At 49.3% G+C, this 20438-nt stretch overlaps 2 protein-coding genes across 3 annotated transcripts in view; both read left to right on the top strand.

Annotated features, from left to right (window-relative positions):
• Positions 1–11317, top strand: part of RNF43 (ring finger protein 43) — a 63013-nt gene extending 51696 nt beyond the window's left edge. For both annotated transcript variants that reach the window (XM_055322756.1, XM_055322747.1), the window contains 7 exons: positions 3247–3321; positions 3431–3562; positions 4188–4292; positions 5390–5551; positions 6072–6174; positions 6837–8165; positions 10788–11317. In XM_055322756.1, the coding sequence (XP_055178731.1) occupies positions 3247–3321; positions 3431–3562; positions 4188–4292; positions 5390–5551; positions 6072–6174; positions 6837–8165; positions 10788–10822 (1941 nt within the window). In that variant the 3' untranslated portion in view covers positions 10823–11317. The remainder of the gene's footprint in view (positions 1–3246; positions 3322–3430; positions 3563–4187; positions 4293–5389; positions 5552–6071; positions 6175–6836; positions 8166–10787) is intronic.
• A 2577-nt stretch (positions 11318–13894) lies between these two features.
• Positions 13895–20158, top strand: SUPT4H1 (SPT4 homolog, DSIF elongation factor subunit). Its single transcript, XM_055301263.1, has 5 exons — positions 13895–14050; positions 14588–14694; positions 18984–19039; positions 19292–19345; positions 19767–20158. The coding sequence occupies exons 1-5, from the start codon at positions 13982–13984 to the stop codon at positions 19832–19834; spliced, it is 354 nt and encodes a 117-aa protein (XP_055157238.1). The 5' UTR covers positions 13895–13981; the 3' UTR covers positions 19835–20158.
• Positions 20159–20438: the final 280 nt, after the last annotated feature.

The following is a 20438-nucleotide window of genomic DNA, read 5'->3' as shown; positions in this document are numbered from 1 at the left end:
GATATGACCATAAATAATGCTTAAGGGACACTGAGTATGTATGTACTAGGTACTATTAGAGGGCTTTACATGGATTAACTTACACAGTCCACAAAACAACCCTGTGAAGTAGATCCTATTATTATCCCCAGTTTACAGAAAAGAAAGCAGTTACGTGACATGCTCAAAGTCTCACAGCTAATATTCGGTAGCAAGTCCAGGACTCAAACTTGAGCAGTGTGAGCTGAGTAGGTCTCAATAAAGGCTATATCTCTTCTACTTCCTCCAACCCTTGCTTTCAAGCCCAAATGAATTCCACCTCTTCTATTGAATCTTTCCTGACTGGTTCAGTCCAGCTAGTCTCTTAGGGGCAGGAATCCAGCTCTTCTGGGATGCTTTCAAGGTCTCTATCCATGCTGTACACACCAGGTTTATGGAGGTGCTTTGTGGGAAGGGGGAAACCAAGGCTTGCTCTTAACTTCAGCTCAAACTCAGCTCACTTTTCTCTGTTTTGTGATTGAAGATTTGTGTCAGATTGTGTGTGTGTGTGTGTGTGTGTGTGTGTGTGTGTATGTGTGTAGTGGGGAGAGTGGAGGCAAGGGCTTTCTGCAGTGAAAAAAAAAAGATTTGGGAACTACTGGTCTATTTTATTCATTTGTAATCTAGAATGTTATCAGCATTATCTTTTGTACATACTTTGTCTCTATAACTAGATGATGAGTTGTTCTAGAGGCCCTGACCTTCCCTGGCTTGGTTCCCTGGGCACAGTAAGTACTCAATCAGTCTTTGATGAGGAAGAGGTTACAGAGACTGTTACTGTGTCTAGAGAGGAAACCTATAGTCCAGAGAAGTGTAGAGGGTAGTGTATAAATCCTACATGGTACTGGTTCTGGTTGCTGAAGGCCATGAGCAGCAAGCAAAGGGGCTGGCTGGCTCTGGCTGGCTCTTTGTAGCTCCCAAAGAGATCTCTGGGTTGTTTTTCTAGAGCCCAGTCTTCCCAGGCAGAGGGCCTACCCACCCGCTCTGCCTTTCAGATTCCAGTCTCCCAAGAAGTGCTGCTTTTTCTCCCTCTTTCCCACTTTCTTGGGTGCAGGTGGACTGGAAGGAAGCATGGACAGCCTCAGAATGGGCTGCCATCTGGCCCCAAGTCTTGCTTTTTTGATTCCTAGAACTCTGGACACAGGTACCCACTGCCTGAAAGTCCTGTTTGTTTCCCCTGTTGGCCAGTACTCTTTCTTTGATCTCTTTTACGACTTTGTAATTATGGGCTGTAATGGGCTGGGGTGTTTGAACATCAGGGTAATTACTTTCCACTGTTCCTATCCCAATCCTTCAAAGGGGGTGGGGAGAGTAAGAAAATCTCTGGAGAAGGAAGACTGTGCCCTTCCCTCATGCTCTTCCAAGCTGGGCTGGGTGTAGGGTCTCAATCTGGGCATGAGAAAACTGAGGCATTGGCAGCATGCAGGATCCAGCAGTCTTAATTCTTTGACTACTGGGGTGACCTCCCCATGCCCTAACCGAGTCCTAAACTGTGACACTAGCAGTAGGAGCCCCTCTCCTCGTCCTCTGGGGCTGCTCCCATGCCCTGGCTTGGGGGATTCTGAAAGTTGGAGAGCTTCTTTTTGCCTGGGGTCACCTAATTGGGGTGGACTTCCTGGCAGTAAATGGGCAGGAGGACAACGAAGCCTGTGATCTCTCAATTTCTTCAGCAATTCCATTCTGGAGTCCTGTGAATTTCCAGCCAATTGGGCTGGGGAGCCTGGGCCTGGGCTGGGCCTGGGTGCTGGTAGAGGGCCCAATCCACTCCTTAGTAACTCAGAGAGGGAGGGAGGGAAGGAGGAAGGGGGGAGAAGTTACCCTCCTGACAAAACAGGGCCCCACTTGAGTGTCTCCACCACCTTCCAGGGCTCCCCAGGCAATAGGCTGACTGTTGGTGAGGGGCCCCCTGGCCCCTGCTGCCTCCTGGGGAGTGAGGAGCTGGAGCTAGGAGCCGCTCCCCTGGCCTGCCTGGCAGGAGACCTGCCCAGACAGGCTTTCCCCATGAAGGAAAGCAGAGATCAAAGCACTAAGAGTGTGAGTAAGCTCCAGCACTGACTCCTCTTCCTGCCACCACTGCTAGCAGAGGGGTTAACTCCTTCATTGCCTGCAGCAAAGCCCCAAAGACTCAGCAGGCCCCCAGAGGCACGAAGTCCCAGCCTGATACCAGGACAATTGAGCCTTTCCTTTGGGGAGAAAGGCTGGAGAGTGGCTACACTGGGCAGGGAGGCCTGACACAAGGCAGGACAGTATCTTTCTTGCTCCTTTGCCCTTGCACCTCCACCCCACCCCCTGCTCCTGTCTCCCTTCTCTCACCCCACACCCAGGGCTTCTAGATTCCTGCTTTTCTCTCTCTCTCTCTCTCTCTTTGGCTCTGCTCTGCTCTGCCTGCTTGGCTAGATTCTGCTACCCCAAGTCTGCTCTTGGAGCCTTGGCAAGCACACATGCGCACACATGCGCAATTGCACCCTGAGCGAACAGCCCCTCAGGTCCAGGTCTATCCCCATGGAGTCTCCAGTGCCACCCTCAGGGAGGGGATGCGGGGATGAAACACTGGTCGGGGACTCCATTAAGGCCTTGAATTGGAGCCAGGAAGTGTTGGCAAACTAGAGTGTGTCAGGGAGAGAGAGACACCAAGAGATTGGCTGAGTCTGGGGCTCTGCCATGGAGGAACCCTGGTGGGCAGCAGGGTCCCCGGCCTCTGGGGGATGCCCTGCAGGTTTCTCTCATCAGGCAGGGTTGAACCTTGGAAAGCCCAGCTCTATTCTGAAGGAGCTCCCCACCTCTCTTTTCTCCCCTTCTCCCTCTCTCTACTGGGGACCGGTCACCCTTCTCTGCTCCCTGGGGGTGCTGGTCACTCCCTGCTTTCTGTTCTCACACTCCTTAGTGAAGGTAGACTTGTGGTACTTTGAGGGTAGGGAGAGGTCTTATTTGTCCTTAGCTCTAGAGCCTAGTCCACTAGCTGGCACCTACTAAATACTTGTTAAGGGTTTATTCGATTATAAAAGGAAGGATTAGATGCTGTCCTTGAAGGCAGTGGGAGCTGGGCGAGCTCAGGGCAGGACAGGGATCCTAGTCCCACTGCCCCCTTGCATGTGTTGCATATGAATGTGCTGGGATACCGTGTGTGCATGGTCCTAGGAGGGGATGAACATGTGAGGGTGAGGCCAGTGCATGAATGGGCTGTGTCCTCCTCTGACCCCCGTGGACCTTGGCTGTGTGTCCCTGCAGGCCCGGATGGCAGGGGAGCGAGGAGCTAGTGCTGTCCTTTTTGACATCACTGAGGATCGAGCAGCTGCTGAGCAGGTACCCAGGGACGTTGGGATGTTTGAAGAGGTTGCTGGATGGAGGGAGATAAAGTTACCTGGGGAAAGTCAGGACACAACAGCCCTTGTGGTCACTTTGCTTCTCACAGCTGCAGCAGCCCCTGGGGCTGACCTGGCCAGTGGTATTGATCTGGGGTAATGATGCTGAGAAGTTGATGGAGTTTGTGTACAAGAACCGAAAGGCTCATGTTAGGATTGAACTGAAGGAATCCCCAACCTGGGTAAGCATGCCAGATCTCCGGACCCTGCCCTAGCACCCATTCTCACTACCTCCTTGTTCCATGGCAACTCCCATCGGAAGTCCTTGGACTCCTAGAGCTAAGGAGAATTTAGAAACCCTATAGTTCAACTTCATCCCCAGCTGTGTACTTCTGGATGAGTTTCTTCTCCCTCTGGGCTTCATCTGCAGAACAAATAGGTTAGGCCAGCTGAGTTCTAAAGTTGTTTTCAGCTCTGTGGTTTCGTGGCACAGGGTAGCAGAGCCAGAATGAAGTCCTGCCCCCAGTGTCTGATACCCTGGCTGGTGTTTCTCCACCGGCGAGAAATCTCACCCAGCTGGTCACTGGGAGGCTCTCACTAAGCAGAGGGGTCCCTTTCCTCTTTCCCCCAAGCATACAGGTCTTCACATAGTACCTCTCACAGCTGACATCTGGAGGACCCTCTCCCAGGAGTGCCCGTGGACAGAGAGGGACCACCTAACCCCACCTACAGGCTCCTCCCCACCTCATCCCCTCTGCTGGAAGACTTGAGGGGACCTCTAGCTGTCTGTCTCCTGGATACCTGAGTTTCTCCCAAATTGGCTCCTTCCAGAAGCATGATTCTTTCCATCTCTGCTCACTCCCCTAGCCAGATTATGATGTGTGGATCCTCCTGACAGTGGTGGGCACCATCTTTGTGGTCATCCTGGCTTCAGTGCTGCGTATCCGGTGCCGCCCTCAACACAGCAGGCCGGTGAGCAGGGAGGGTTCCCTGGTGGAAGTGGGCATGTTCATGTGTGAGGGAGGATAAAGAGCAGGAAGGGGAAAGGGAAGAAAGAAGATACCTTACGCTCTTGAAATAGTTTATGTCTAAACACCCTGGCATCCAACTTGTTGATCTCCAGCAGCTTCTTCACATAGGCTGACCTATTCATTTATTTATTCGGCAAATATAGACAGCTCCTCGTATGGGTCAGGCACTGTTCCAGGTGTTGGAACAGTGAACAAAAAGACAGAAAGTCCCTTCCCTCAGGGACCTTTTATTCTATTGGGAAGAGACAAGCAATAAACAAAATAAATAAAATATGTAGTATTTTGGATGGTGGTATGTGCCAGGGAGAAAAATAAAATAGAAGAGGGAAGAGGGAATATAAAGGGACAGGGTTATTTTTTAAAAGCAAAGCCAGAGAAGGCTTCACTGAGAGAATGACATTTACAGGAAAGACCCTAAGTGGGTGAAGGGGGTGGTATGTGCAGAAATCTGGGGAGAGTGTGATCAGACAGGAAGCACAGTAGAGGCAGAGGCCTTGAGGCAGAAGTGTGCCCAGTATGTCTGAGACAGCTAGGGGGCCATGTGGCCAGAAGAGAGTGAGCGAGAGGGCAGAGAAGAAGGTGAGGACAGGAGTTGACTGGCCTGTTGAGGCCATGGGCAGGACTGTGTTTTTCACTCTGGGTGAAAGGGAAGCTACTGGAGGGTTTTGAGCAGAAGTAGTAAGTTTTAAGCGAAGAGGATGGGTGTAGTGTTGGGAAGTTAATGGGATTAGGAATTCAGTTTAATGGGCCTGTTAGATATCTAAGTTAAGATGTCAAGCAGACAGTTGGATGAAAAATTTCTCTCCTGGGTCATTGAGGAAAAGAAAGCTTGATAGTAGAATGAGGGAGTGGGGTGGGAGGGCTTGGCCTTCTTGGCAGAGCCATGTATGAGCTTGAAGGGGACAGACTCCTAGGGGTTGTCAATTGACCATGTGATCTAACTGTGTGACTGGGAACTGAGTATACACCAAAGTCCTGAGATCCCATGGTGAGGGAAAAGGAGCCCTTACCTCTTCTGAGCCCCACCCATCTTCCCAGGATCCCCTTCAACAGCGAACAGCCTGGGCCATCAGCCAGCTGGCCACCAGGAGGTACCGGGCCAGCTGCAAGAGGGCTCGGGCTGAGTGGCCAGACTCGAGTAGCAGCTGTAACTCTGCCCCCGTGTGTGCCATTTGCCTGGAGGAGTTCTCTGAGGGCCAGGTAAGGCAGGGCTTGTGGTTGACCTCTGTGACCAGGCTGGGGAGAGAAGCAGTAGCACGGGAGGCTGGAGGAGGCACTGAAGGCTGATGTGCGTGCTCTGGTTGCATCTGTGTCCTATATATCTTGCATGAAGTAGAGATAGGGGACAGCCTTGAGGTCCGGTTATTTTTCTGGTCTTCCAGGGAAAGAGAACTATTGTGTGTTGAGTGTGTACCATGTGTGCCAGGCTCCGCAGTGGGCACTTTAGATGCATTACCTCATTTTAGCCTCATGACAATGCAGGGTGGGGGTATTTTGGTTTTTTAACCTTCCTTTTAGAGCAGAAAATTATCTGTTAATGAACTTGCCCAAGGTCATTCAGCTAAGTGGCAAAATCCAGGTTTACCTGATACCAAAGCCCTTACTGTTTCTATTCTGTTATGTGGTATTTTACAAGAAGGAGTAGCCAGAGGGAGTCAGGGGAATCCTGGTTGCTGCTGTTGACAGATAACTTTGGTTTGGACCCCCTTGTGTTCTGCAGGAGCTACGGATCATTTCCTGCCTCCATGAGTTCCATCGTGTGTGTGTGGACCCCTGGCTACATCAGCATCGGACATGCCCTCTCTGCATGTTCAACATCATAGGTAGGAGGGGGGCCAAACACTCCCGTATGTTCAGCCAAATGGTTCTAGGACAAGGCAGCCCTTTGACGAGAGGTTCTGCCTTGAGGCTGGGGAGAAAACAGGTCTGCCCTTATCATTCTTTAAGCTGTGCACTGCTCAAGAGTGCCTAAGATGAAGGGGGGGGGGACACCATTCACCTTGTAAACTTACTACTTTCAAAATTGTATTTTTATGACAACCTTGTTGATTCCAAATCTGGGTAGCTTGTATATTTATAATTTTGATTTTCTGACAATAAAGTATCTTATTCTAACTAAACCAGGATATTATGAAAATTTCCTAAAAGATGAAAGTAAAGTATCTTGAGGAGAGAGAGCCTTTTTCTAATTTACCCAAAGGTACACCAGGGGCTAGTGGGGGCCCTGAGTGAAAGAGCCCCACATGGACTGGTGGGAGGAGTAGGGAAGGACATGCACAGGGGAGCTCCCTAGGAGGGATGTCTGGAAGGAGCCCAGGGTGCCTCGGGCCACAGGTAGATTAGGAATGTGCTTGGTCCCCCAACTCTGACTGAACACACAGGCTATGTGGGCTCCAATAGGTGTGCTACAGCCATACTTTTCTGAATACACCCTCCATAGGTTTGTGGAGGCAAACACCTATGCTCTTGGTTCTTTTTCTTCCAGAGGGAGATTCGTTTTCTCAGTCCCTGGGACCCTCTCGATCTTACCAGGAACCAGGCCGCAGACTCCACCTCATTCGGCAGCATCCTGGCCATGCCCACTACCACCTACCTGCTGCCTACCTCTTGGGCCCTTCCCGGAGTGCAGTGTCTCGGCCCCCACGACCTGGTCCCTTCCTAACATCACAGGAGCCAGGCACGGCCCCCCGGCACCATCGCCTCCCCAGAGCTGCACATCCCAGGGCTCCGGGTGAGCAGCAGCGCCTGGCAGTGGCCCAGCACCCCTATGCGCCAGGCTGGGGGCTGAACCACCTCCGATGTACCTCACAGCATCCCTCTGCTTGCCCAGCACCCCCACGCCGGGCCAGGCCTCATGACAGCAGCGGCTCTGGAGAAAGCTACCGCACAGAACGCAGTGGCTACTTGGCAGATGGGCCAGCCAGTGACTCCAGTTCAGGGCCCTGCCATGGCTCTTCAAGCGACTCAGTGGTAAACTGCACGGACATCAGTCTTCAGGGCATCCATGGCAGCAGTTCTACCTTCCGCAGCTCCCTGAGCAGTGACTTTGACCCCTTGGTATACTGCAGCCCGGAGGGGGAGCTGCGGGGGGAGGAGACTCAGCCTAGTGTGACCTGTCGGCCCCGTTCTTTGGACTCAGTGGTGCCCACAGGGGAAGCCCAGGCTCCCAGCCATGTCCACTACCACCGCCACCGGCATCACCACTACAAAAAACGCTTCCAATGGCATGGCCAGAAGCCTAGCCCAGAGACTGGGGCCCTCCAGGCCAGGCCTCCCGTTCCTCAGACACAGCCCCAGCCAGAGCCACCTTCCCCTGATCAGCAAGCTGCCAGATCCCACCCAACTGCCCCTTCAGGGCAGCTCTCCAACCCACAAAGGTCCAGGGCCCACATGGAGGCAGCCCCAGGCCCAGCCGATGCCACCAACTCCAGTCCCAGCAGCCTCTTACATTTGCAGAAATCCAGCCTCCCTGTTCGACACCCACAGAGGAAAAGGCGGGGGGGCCCCTCAGAGCCCCCACCAGCCTCTCAGCCCCAGGACTTGACTGCACACCCAGGTTGCCAGATTTTTCCCCATTATAGTACCAACCTGGCATACCGTTGGTCCCCAGAGGCCCACCCACTGATCTTTGGACCTCCAGGCCTTGAGAGGAGGCTGCTACCAGATTCTTCAGGCCCTTGTTACTCAAATTCACAGCCAGTGTGGTTGTGTCTGACTCCACGCCAGTCCCTGGGTCCTTCTGAATGGAGTTCTGGCACCCCAGAGGGCAGGCCATGCCCTTACCCACACTGCCAGGTGCCGCCAGCCCAGCCTGGTGAGTTTTCAGGGGAAGAGGGTGTGGTGGGGAGAGGATAACTAGAGGTTATTGTAGAATGGGTGAAGTCAGCCAATAACAGCTTGACAGAAGCTGAGAAGGGTACAAATGGGGTAACACTCAAAATACTGAACAACAAGCATAGTGTAGGATACTGGCTGAAGTACTCTGACTCTTCCAGGTGTTACTCCTGTGGTTGCCAGACCATAGGGAGGTCTCAGGGGGAAGTGCCAGTGTAGATGAAATATCAGAAAGCACTTGGGGGGATTTGGGGCAACAGCTCAAATGTAAGTATTTCAATATTTTAATAATTAGTAAAGCTGTACCAATGCACACACTTCAATGATCAGCTTTAAAGATTGATTGATTTATGAGAGAGTAGGGAGGGGCAGAGAGAAAGAATCTTCAAGCAGACTCCCTGCTAATAATAGAGTCTGACTGGGGGCTCCACGCCATGACCCTGAGATCATGACCTAAGTCGAAACCAAGAGTCAGATGCATAACTGACTGAGCCACCAATTATCTGGCTTTAAGTACAAAGAAGGCCAAGAAGTGTTCCTTGCTCTTGAGTATAGCATGGAGAAATAATTACTGATAGCCATAATCCTAGGCAATATGAGGTCTTGTAGGAGAAATAACTGCAGATATCTATAACAGTAGGCCATATGAGAAGAGCTATGTAATTAAAAAAGGGAAAGAAAGAAAGAAAGAAAGAAAGAGAAAGAGAAAGAAAAAGAAAAAAAAAGAAAAGAAAGATAGATCATGGATGGCTCCCAGCAACCCTGTGGGTTTTTAGGTTTTCTCTTCTTCCCCTGGAGTAAAAGAACAACTAAGGCTTCCCTTCTAAGCACCCTTGTTAATAAGACCAACCTCATTTTCATGGGGCCTCAAGTGCATCCCTGATACTGTATTATGACCAATGGTGATAATGTAAATCCTCAGTTTTCTCTTGCTCAAATCCTCCTCTTCCTCCTCCAGAGCAGCCCCTCCACTTTCCCATTTTCCCCATCATCTCCCATGGTGTAGATGACACAGCTCTTTGCCTACAGCTATCACTGGGCACCCCAAAAGGGAACCCAGAGGTCCTGAAATATAAGGCGTCACAATCTAAGAATCCTACAGTCAAGACCAACAGCTGTTATCATTCATTCATTCACTACTTCCCTCCTTTTTTCTTCCTATATTGTATGATTGCTATGTGCTAGGTTCCAGGCTAGGCTCTGAGGACATGGAACTTGTCAACCAGGAGATACAGGTCTGTGGGGTCACGGGCATGTACACAGTCACAGCAGAGAAAATAATTACTTCCTTAGAGCCATGTAGAGCAAGCTTTGGCCATGTGTGGGTGATCCATTTGGACCCTATCATGTGTGTGCTTTGAGGGCTGCTGGTGCCTGACCACTGCCTCCTCTCTCTCCCATACTTAGAACTGGTTTCAATGCCTCCCTCTTCCGTGTTCCTCAAATCCAGTCAGTGCCAGTTTCTGTTAACTCTATCCCTGATAGTTTTTTTTACCTTCTCCTTTAGAATTCATGGCCCCTGCCCATGTCTTAGATGCAGTCTAAAGATCAAGGCAGGAGCTCTTAGCTCCTCCCTCCCCTCTTACAGGGCCATGAAGGCTACGCACTGCACATACAGCATTGTGTCCCGTAGAGTCATGCAGCACAGCTACCCTGCTCACCTACTGCTGCCAGTCTCATCTTCCTCAAATAAACTGTCCAGAAATTTCCAAATGTTCTATTTTGTCCACAGTAAAGAAAAACTGAGCCTGTTTAGCCTTCAAGACTCTAGCACCAGCTAGCCCGTCTTCCTTCCCCAACTTTTTCACTCTTCCCCTTTCCTTCCACAGTCCCATGCTTTAGCCAAACCTAGTAAATAACTTCTTGCAGTCCCTATAACCCAGAATGTTCTGCTGCCTCTCTATTCCCATAAATGCAACTCTTTTTGTTTTTGTTTTTGTTTTAAATTCATGAGAGACACAGAGAGAAAGGCAGAGACATAGGCAGAGGGAGAAGCTGGCTCCCTGTGGGGAGCCCCTTGTGGGACTCAATCCCAGGACCCCTGGATCATGACCTGAGCCAAAGGCAGGTGCTCAACCACTGAGCCACCCAGGTACCCCCCATAAATCCAATTCTTATCTATTTCTGCAGGACCAGTTCATTTATTTTCACTTTCAGGAAGCCCTTCCTGATTGCTCCACTTGAACATGATCTGTCCCCTTCCCAGGAAAGGTCTTATGATCCAGTCCTGTCACACTGCATAATTTCCCTTTGCATACACATCTTCTCTTCTACAAGATCATCAAGTCCCTGCTTATTCTTCAGTGTGGCACATGGTAACAGGTCAGATTCACAAGTGCTTAATAAGTATTTATTGGATTAATGAGCAAATAGTAAGTATTTGCAACACATTGGTTGCTATATGTTTTTTCTTTAGCTTCCCCCCTCCCCTGTATCCCAACTGGGGCCCCTCCCAGATTTCAATCTAATTACCCCTTCTGGACACATTCCTTGCTCCTCCCTCTCTATGGTTCTCTCCCAGCCATACTCACTTGCAGGTGGAACAGGAAAGAGGCTGCCCTGACCCTCACTGACCATTTTCCTCCCCTCTCTCTAAATGCAGGCTCAGAGGAGGAGATTGAAGAGCTAGCTGTGTGAACAGGCTGTGTGAGATGCCCATACCTAGCTTGAACCAAGAGTGTGCTCCAGATGACTCAGGCCCTACCTGGCACAGAGTCCTGCTCCTGAGAGAAGAAAGGACCTCAGAAAACACCCCCTTTTTTTTGCCATACTTCCTGGAACCTCTGGAAGAGGAGTGGTGATGGTGGGTGGCAGGAGGCATGCCCTGCTCCCAGCTCTGGACCTTGTGTGCAGAATACATCTGCCTTGCAGCAAGTCTGTGTCCAGCCAGGCAACCAGCTACTGTCTATGTGGGCTGGCTCCCTTAAAGGCTGTTTTGTAGGAGCAGGAAGCTAGGTATGGGTAGATTGGTGTTATAAAGGTGCTGCTCCTATCCCCAGGCCCAGCAGGTCTTCCTCATCCCAAGTTTCATGTGTATACCTGCCACTGGGTCCTTCTTACCTCCTTTCTTGGGTGAGTCCTGCACACCAGTGTTGACTCCTCAGTAAAGCTGCTGCATCAGCAGCAACCGTGGCTTTTATCATTTTCCTTCTTTGCAAAAGGATTAGGAACATAGGTGAGCCCTGAGCCTAAAACGAGAGGCTCTGAAGCTTCTCCAGGCAATGCCTGTCCTGGTGCATCAGGGAGAATATTTTCCCCTTCTTGTCTTTGTCAGATCCCCTATATTAAGTCTGAGGGGAGGCTCTGGGAAGCTGGGTGTGGAGTCCTGTCCCTGAAATGGTGCAGCACCTTGAAGAACCAGGGATGAAAAACCTCTGACTCTCAAACTCCCTTGTCACTCCAGCAGCTCCAGCTCCTCTGCGGGCTGGGAGTAGGGGTAGTGGGGAGGGAATAATTCCTTCCTGGAGATTGCCTATCTCAAAGTCCCAAAGTAGGTGGAAAGAATAGGACTTCTGCTGGACTTCATCCAGAAGAGGGAGGGAGGACAGAATGAAGGTAGAAAAGACAGAATTACAGCTGAACAAGGACAACAACAGATTCTTCTCTGGGAGTTTTCTGTCAGAGCAGGGATGAGGAACAGGGGGAAACAAAGGAAAAGCAAACTGGGACATTTGGGTTTAGATGGCTCCAAGGCCCAGCTTCCCATTATAAGCCATAGAGGCCAGGGACACCCAGCAAGGTGTGCATGCAAGAGGTTGTACATGCAAGACCTCTGGTCTGGGTAGCTGGTACCCTGTGGACAAGGGCTGAGGGGCCTCCTGAGGGTGATATTCACCCCAGGGCAGCTGGACCATTGCTGGCTCCTCAGGCATTATCCCATTTGGAATGTGAATGTGGGAGCAAAGTGGGCACAGGACCCTACCTGGGAATCTTCTTCCCTCAAAGTCAGTGGGGGAAGTAGTACCTAGGCACCCACATGGGTATTTATATCTGAACCAGACAGAAAGACGCTTGAATCAGGCACTATGTTGAGAAATGTATTTATTTGCTAATATATTTATCCATAAATGTGGTCTGGTCTTGTGGTTTTGTTGTCATGACTATCACTTAGGGTAACAATTTCATCGTTTACATTGACAGAAATACGTGATTTCTGGTATCAGAGGCCAGGCTCTGATTTATGACAGGACAGAACAGAGTGGTGGGCTAGGTAACAAGAATTGGCTTGTAAGCCCCTTAAAAGCATGGGTTAGGGAGATCAAGGAAGGGTGGAGGGGAAGCATGACTAGATTCTGTGGTCCAGTCATTATCAGTATTATTATTATTGTACCTCTTACTTCACACTCCTGTGACTTTGTGACCTTGGGCAAATACCCTCGCTTTTCCCACCCATAAAATTGGCCTGCTTCACAGAGGTGTTGCAGGGCTCCCCTGAGACCAGCCTGAAAGCAAGTTTGGAGGTGGGAAGTAAGTATCCAGGGCTGGAGGACATCCTAACCCATCACAGAGCCCATGTGAACACAGCACGGGCACGAACAGCAGGCCCCCTTGAAAAAGCCAGTTTCGGTGGGGAGGCCTGGTTGGGAGGATAGAGTAGCAGGGTCTGAAACCATCTATTTATATCCCGGAGCTCCAACTCTGATAAACACCACTGTGCTCTGCCTTCCCGTGGGGCGACTGTGAGGATCCAGGGCTGGTGCTAAATTGCCACCAATTCCACACAGCCTGGGCGGCCCTTGCTCCCGGCCTCACAAAGCACGTTTCCCCTTCTTCTGGAAAGGTTTCACAGCGCCGGTCCTTGTCCATAGCCCAGCTTTGAACCAGAGAGCAAAGAAGTATCTTGCTCTCTAAAGGATGAAAAAAAAAAAAAAAGACACAAGATCTGCTATCCCCCGCAGATGTTCTCAAGTAAAGGAACTGTCTCAATGCTAAAAGCTGCACAAAGCCTAAATCATCAGCCGGAACAAGGAAAATACATTTTAAAAAATTAAACGATAATTAAATACGCCTGTTGCGCGCCCTGGGCTCCCAGGCCAGCGTTCCCGCCCACGGCAAGCGGAAACCCTACACTGCTCCCAGGAAACAGAGGGGCTGTCCCCGATTTCTTTCCCGCTCCGCAGAGAGAACCCAGAGGGAGACAGCGGACTCTCCGGTCCTACGCTTTTAAAACGGGAAGACAGGGATCCCTGGGTGGCGCAGCGGTCTGGCGCCTGCCTTTGGCCCAGGGCGCGATCCTGGAGACCCGGGATCGAATCCCACGTCGGGTTCCCGGTGCATGGAGCCTGCTTCTCCCTCTGCCGATCCCTCTCTCTCTCTCTCTCTCTCTCTCTCTGTGACTATCATAAATAAATAAATTTAAAAAGAATAAAATAAAACGGGAAGACAAAAAGGAATCTCGGCTGGCATCTGGGAACCTCCGACGGGGAGCGGCGGCCGGCTGCCAGCCGCCCGGATCAAACGGCCCGCGCCGCGGCGCGCTCCCGCGCAGGCGCCAGCCGCGCCGCCCCTCCCCCACGGCCCTGCCCACGGGCCCAACGGCCGCGCGGGCCTCGCCCTCGCGCCGGCCCAGGTGGCGGGTGCGCGCGCCGGCCCAGGTGACTGCCGGCTGGCTCCGCCTCCAGGCGGGAGAAACCATCTCCTTAGGCGGGGGGGGGGGGGCTGGGCCTTGAGGCTTCCCACACCGGAAGAGGAAGTCCGATGTACCGGAAGTGGAAGGCATTCTGGGTAATTCGATGTTTACTTCCGGCGGCTGAGGAATCCGAGGCCCAGTCCTTTGCTGGTGTTTTGTCGGAGAGGATGGCGCTGGAGACGGTGCCGAAGGACCTGCGGCATCTGCGGGCTTGTTTGCTGTGTTCGCTGGTCAAGGTGTCCTTCGGGGAGCTGGTTGTAGGGACGATGGGGGATCCAGGTTGGGGGAAAAGGTGGAAGGGGGATGGGGGTTAGCGAAAAGTAAGGTCCGGGACCCCGGGTTTGGCAGGGGGTGTGGGAAGCAGCTGGAGGCCATCGTTTAAATCTGTAGGAACGCAGGGAGTCTTAGATGCCTTTGAATCCTCAGCACAGGTCTGATCCTTAACAGACGTTCGGTGAACATCTGTTGAAACCGAAGGCCACTGGGAGTCAGATGAGGGTGGGGATCTGCAGCTGAGGAGAGTAATCAGAGAGGATGCCTGACCCTGAGGGGACTAGGGAAAGGAATAGGTAAAACGCAGTTAGGAACAAGAGAGGGAAGACTTGAAGGTGGAACTTTAGGAATGGGGCTGTGGGAGTGGTAGGTGGGGAACCTGATGAGACAGAGCCAACATAGGGAGCCTTCTACCTTGACCAGGTAAAAGTATGGAAAAAGCTACTTCTTCTTTTGGCCTTGTTTATGTTCATCCCTACCCCGTTTTATCTCCCTCCCAGACTATAGACCAGTTTGAATATGACGGTTGTGACAATTGTGATGCATACCTTCAGATGAAGGGTAACCGGGAGATGGTATATGACTGCACCAGCTCCTCCTTTGATGGGTAAGCTTCTTTAAATTCCTTCATTCGCTTCTTTGTTACTCCTATACCCACCCCACCAAGTAAACGTGAAGCAGACTACTGAGACTATAATCCTGGTTGTTCTCAAAGCTATTTTGAGGATGTGGCTAGTCCAAACAAGTATGCTCTAACGGTAAAATATATACTAGATTGACAAGATGTAGAACAAGGGAAAGGAGTATAAAATAATTTCTTTTTTATTATTATTGCTTTTATTTTTTTTTTTTTATTTTTTTTTTTTAAATTTTTTTTTTATTTATTTACAATAGTCATACAGAGAGAGAGAGAGAGGCAGAGACACAGGCAGAGGGAGAAGCAGGCTCCATACACCAGGAGCCCGACGTGGGACTCGATCCCGGGTCTCCAGGATCGCGCCCTGGGCCAAAGGCAGGCGCCAAACCGCTGCGCCACCCAGGGATCCCAATTATTGCTTTTAAAAAAATTTTTATTTATTCATGAGAGACACAGAGAGAGAGGTAGAGACACAGGCAGAGGGAAAAGCAGGCTCCCTGTGGGGAACCTGATGTGGGGCTTGATCCCAGGATCCTGGGATCACAACCTAAGCCAAAGGCAGATGCTCAAGCATTGAGCCACCCAGGCAACCCACAAATAAAATCTTTTTAAAAAGAAATGGGGGATCCCTGGGTGGCTCAGCGGTTTAGCGCCTGCCTTTGACCCAGGGCGTGATCCTGGAGTCCCGGGATCAAGTCCTGCATTGGGCTCCCTGCGTGGAGCCTGCTTCTTCCTTTGCCTGTGTCTCTGCCTCTTTCTCTCTCTCTCTCTCTCTCTGTGTGTGTGTGTGTCTTTCACGAGTAAATAAATAAAATCTTTATATATATCTATATATTTAATATATATATTAAAATATATATATTATATATTTACATATATAGTTTATATTTAGTTTATGTATATAAACTAAAATATATGTATATAAGTTTAAAAAATTAAATATATTTTATGTATATAAACTAAAATATATGTATATAAGTTAAAAAAAAATAAAAAATGATCTGGCACACGGCCTGGAAGGTGGCAGAGGGCTAATAAATGTTTGTTGAATGCATGATGACACTACCTGAAAATGAAGGTAAGGTAAGGTACAGTAATGGTAAATTATTACCTGAAAGCTGATGCTTTTAGATGTATCTAAGAGGCCCCCATAAGAAGTTTTCCTTGGTGAGATTGTCCAATGGGGAAAAGGGAAATGAGTCTAACATAAGTGGCCAGGTCTCAGGTTATTTTACCCCTAAGGTAGGAGCCAGAAGGCAGTATTCTTTGGGGGTTAAGAAGATATTATAAAGTGTCTTTTGGCCTCTAGGCCAATTAAGGATTTACACATAGGGATGCCTGAGTGGCTCAGTCAGTTAAGTGTTCATTTTTGGATTTCAGTTCAGGTCATGATCTCAGGGTACTGAGATTGAGCCCCACATTGGGCTACGTGCTCCGTGAGGAGGGAGTCTGCTTGAGATTCTCCCTTTCCCTCTGTCCCTCCACTGCCTGCATGCTCTCTCCTCTCTAAATCTTTTTTTAAGAAAATGATTTACACAAACTGGGCTCAAACACGGTACTTATTAAACTTCCTTCAAGGTGAGGCCAACTCCACCCATTCCTTCTTTGACTTCCTCTAAGGAAGAATGAAGGATTGGGCCAAAACGCTGTTGTCATGGAACCTTACTGCCTACACATGTATATGCACAGTTAGACACTCCAGTCCCTTCATTGATTTGTTAGCACTGTAACAAAATTGCTAACAAATGAATAAAGAGGGGCTCCTCAGAGGTTCAGTCAGTTAAGCATCTGCCTTCAGCTCAGGTCATGATCCCAGGGTCCTGGAACTGAGCCCCTTGTTGAACTCCATTTTTAAGTGTAGAATTCAGTGGTATTAAATATCTTCACATTGTGCAGCTGTCACTACCATCCGTCTCCAGAACTTTTTTCATCTAATTTTCCCTGCTCCATAGCCCTTGCCAACTACCATTCTACTTTCTCTCTGTATGAATTTTTTTTGTTGTTGTTAAGATTTTATTTATTTGACAGAGGTGAGAGACCACAAGCAGGGGGAGCAGCACAGAGAGAGGGAGAAGCAGGCTCTCCACTGAGCAGGGAGCCCAACACGGGACTGGATCCCAGGACCCCAGAATCATGACCCAAGTCAAAGACAGATGATTAACCAACTGAGCCACCCAGATGCCCCTCCTTCTGTATGAATTTGAAGTATATTGTAGATAATTCATGTAAGTCAAATCATACAATATTTGTCCTTTTGTACTTAATTCATTTAGCATCACATCTTTAAGGTTTATCCATATCCTAGCATGCATCTGGCTTTTCTTTTTAAGCTGAGTGATCCCATTATATGTATATACTACATTTTATTCATTCGTCTGTTGTTACACACTTGGGTTGCTTCTGTCTTGTAGCTGTCATGAATAATGCTGCTATGAACATGGGTTTACTAATATCTGATCAAGTCCCTGCTTTCACTTCTTTAGGGTATATATCCAGAAGTGGAATTGCTGAGTTGTTCTATGTTTAACATTTAGAGGAACTGCCATAGTGTTTTTCACAGCAGCAGCACCATTTTATGTTCCCACCAGCAGTGTGCAGGGGTTCCAGCTTCTCCACACCCTTGCCAACATTTATTACTTATCTTTTGTGTTTTGTTTAGGATTTGATAGTAGCTACCCTATTGGATTTGAGTGGTATTGTTGAGGTTTTGATTGCCATCCCCTGATGATTAGTGATGTTAAGCATCTTTTTTATGTGCTTATTGGCCATTTGTATATCTTCAGAAAAATATCTGTTCAAATGCTTTTCCCACTTTGGAAGTAGGTTATTTGGCTTTTTTATTGTTGAGTTGTAGGAGTTATTTGAGTTATTTGTGTATTCTGACACAAGTTAGATTTTGGAAAATGGATATATCAAGGGCTAAAGGAGATCAGAGGAGGGCCAGATGAACTCAGCTAGAAGCAGAGGAGATACCAGGTGAATCAGGCTCTTTTAAGAAGTACAGGAGCTCTGAGGAGATTGCGGTAAGAGAACATTTTAGAAAAAGCATACTAAAGAAGGGAATGACTTGAGCAAAATCATGGGGTGGGAAAATCAGGGTATGTTTGGAGAATGGTGGGGGTGCTATTGAGGTTAAATCATAAGGTTGAGTGACAGGCACTATAAGGCTAGACAAGTTGCTTATGAAGATCAGAAGAAAACATACTGTTGGTCCAGAGAGCGGCCTGTGTATGTGCCTTAAATCTTTTTTTAAAAAAGGATTTACACACAAACTAGGCTTAAACACACTACTTACTAAACTGCCAGGCCAGGATAGGTGTTACCCTACTTCACCACCCTGGAGAGTGGGATCAGTTCCACTCACAGCAGATGGCTGAGTATGTAGGATTTGGATGGGGAGGGAGGCTCCCCAAATAAGAATCCAAGATTGTTGCCAAGAGAAGAGAGAATGGTTATCGAGAAGGTAAATGTTGGCAGGTGTCAGTGTCCTAGAGCAGACCTGTCACAGAAGGCAGTCAGCAAGCATTTGAATGAATGAATGACAGAAATGACCTCTGTAGCTTCTGAAAGTGCCTGTTTACCTGTCAAGCTCCAGTGGCAGTCTTCTAGCCCTTAAGTGGCCTTTCTGTTGCCTGTGCACTAGGATCAGAGCTATCCTGGGAAGAACAATTAGGATAGTAAGGAGAGCTAATGCTAATTTAGCATCTACTCTGTGCTAGCTGTTTTTCCTGTATTAGCTCAGTCTTTGAGTTTCATACCATGAAATTTTGAGAGTGGTCTCCATATGTGTGTTAGGCTCTACAGCTCATCAGAGGCAGAGCTTGGCCAAGTCTAACTTACTTCTGGTAGGAGGACCCATGGTTTTCTTTTACCCGCCGTTTGCATTGGTGCCCAGCCCCCTAGTGGTCCTGTTGGCTGTAGTTAGTCATGTATTTTTAAAGCTGTCCTGTTTCCCAGAGAATCTGGGCTGGGGCTCCCGATGTTTTTTGAGCCTGGTGAGCTAGTCCTTTGGGAATGGTGACTGACCTATGCTTCGCAGGCAAAGAACCTTCATCAGTACTAACTTTAGATCAGCCCCTTCCCAGCATTTAGTAGTGCGTTCCCCTGCTTTCTAGTAGAGACTCACTACTTGGCTTTTTCCTGCGTTTCCTCTCCTAGAACTATTTTGCTGGCTGGAAGAGTAAAGTGGGCATTTTCCTCCATCTCTCTCTTCTCCAGTAGGGGAGGCTCAGCTGACTCTGCTTCTTTTCCCTTCCCAGAATCATTGCGATGATGAGTCCAGAGGACAGCTGGGTCTCCAAGTGGCAGCGAGTCAGTAAGTGTCTCCCTTTCTCTCAGGTCTAGTGGGGCAGTCTTAAATCAGCGGGTAAGTGGCCTCCAAATGAAATAGATGGGTTGTAGGAAACATGAGGAAAGTGTCCTGTGCCCTGTCATTTAACACTGTAGCCAAAAGACGTGATTGCTCCTTTCTTAGAGTTGCAGCATTCCTTTCGTTTTTTAGCTTAAACCTCCATTTGGTTTTTAGACTTAATTCTCTCTCACTGCCATCTCTTTTCTTCTCTCCTAGGTAACTTTAAGCCGGGTGTATATGCAGTGTCAGTCACTGGCCGCCTTCCCCAAGGTAATTATCAGAACAGCAGCCGATGTTCGCGTACTGCGCCAAGCTCCCTGGAAGTCCTTTATGTGACTGCACACTAGTCCTCCCAACTCTGTGAGGGAACTGAGGCACAGAGGTTAAATAGCTTGCCCAGGGTCACCCTGCTAGTAAGAGAGGAGCTAGAATTTGAACCCAGGCATTTTGGCTCTAGGACCCTTGGTTTCAGTGACTACAACGGGGCTCCCTTTTCCTTCTCATTCTTACCAAGTCATGGCCAAACGTGTGTCTGAGTCATCAGTTGATGAGTTGTCTAGGACTCCAGTTTGCTGAGGAGCACCTTCCTTCCTTCCTCCCTTCCCCCACCCAAAGTGATAGTAGAAAGACCTTTCTTAGCCCTTTGGAATCTTCCCCACCCCTCACAGAGCTGTTTCTTTTCCTGCTGCAGGAATCGTGCGAGAGCTGAAAAGTCGAGGAGTGGCCTACAAATCCAGAGACACAGCTATAAAGACCTAGCAAGATGTGTGGCCGCCAGCATCTTTGCTCCTCACCTCTTGCATCTGCTTATTTTTTGTTCTGGAACTAAAGGAGCAGAACTTCAGATACTCCCCACCCTCCAGTTCTGAGACTCAGCAGACTGTTGAGAGAGCACAGCGTGTCCCTGGGTCATTTTACCTTTGGGATTTCTGATGGGGGTGGGGTGGTTTGGGCTTGTGTACTGACAGAGACCGAAATGAATGGGGGGTAGGAGATCAGGTCTGTGCCCTGACCCATGGGTAGGACTCTGGGTCAGATGCCAATAAACGTGAACGTTCTTAAGGAAAGTTCTTAAGCCCATGACAGATGCCTTGTGTCCCTCTTCCTTTTACATGGGCCCAGGAAGAACTCACTTAACCCTGTAAGCACTTTGCCGAGCAGTAGAGGCAGTCCTGCTTCCCATTACCCGTCTTTTAGCCTTCTGGGATTGCAGCCTTTCTAGTGTGCTTCCTTGGGTCTTGTTGGAAGGTCTGCTGTCCTGGGTCTAGGCAAGCTGGTAGTCCTGGTGTGTGAGGGTTGCCGACTTTTGCTCTTTAGACCTGGTGCAGCAAGTGTCCCTTGAAAGAAAGCCTGAGGTTTCTCA

Source organism: Nyctereutes procyonoides, unplaced genomic scaffold, assembly GCF_905146905.1.
Source record: "Nyctereutes procyonoides isolate TBG_1078 unplaced genomic scaffold, NYPRO_anot_genome, whole genome shotgun sequence".
Classification (NCBI taxonomy): domain Eukaryota; kingdom Metazoa; phylum Chordata; class Mammalia; order Carnivora; family Canidae; genus Nyctereutes; species Nyctereutes procyonoides.
This window is presented reverse-complemented; position numbering and strand designations above follow the sequence as displayed.

Coding starts and splice junctions, on each gene's coding strand:
- SUPT4H1 (XM_055301263.1), top strand. CDS start 13,982: ATGGCGCTGGAGACGGTGCCGAAGGACCTGCGGCATCTGCGGGCTTGT. Junction 14,695..18,983: donor ACCAGCTCCTCCTTTGATGG/GTAAGCTTCTTT, acceptor TTCCCTTCCCAG/AATCATTGCGATGATGAGTC. Junction 19,040..19,291: donor CTCCAAGTGGCAGCGAGTCA/GTAAGTGTCTCC, acceptor CTTCTCTCCTAG/GTAACTTTAAGCCGGGTGTA.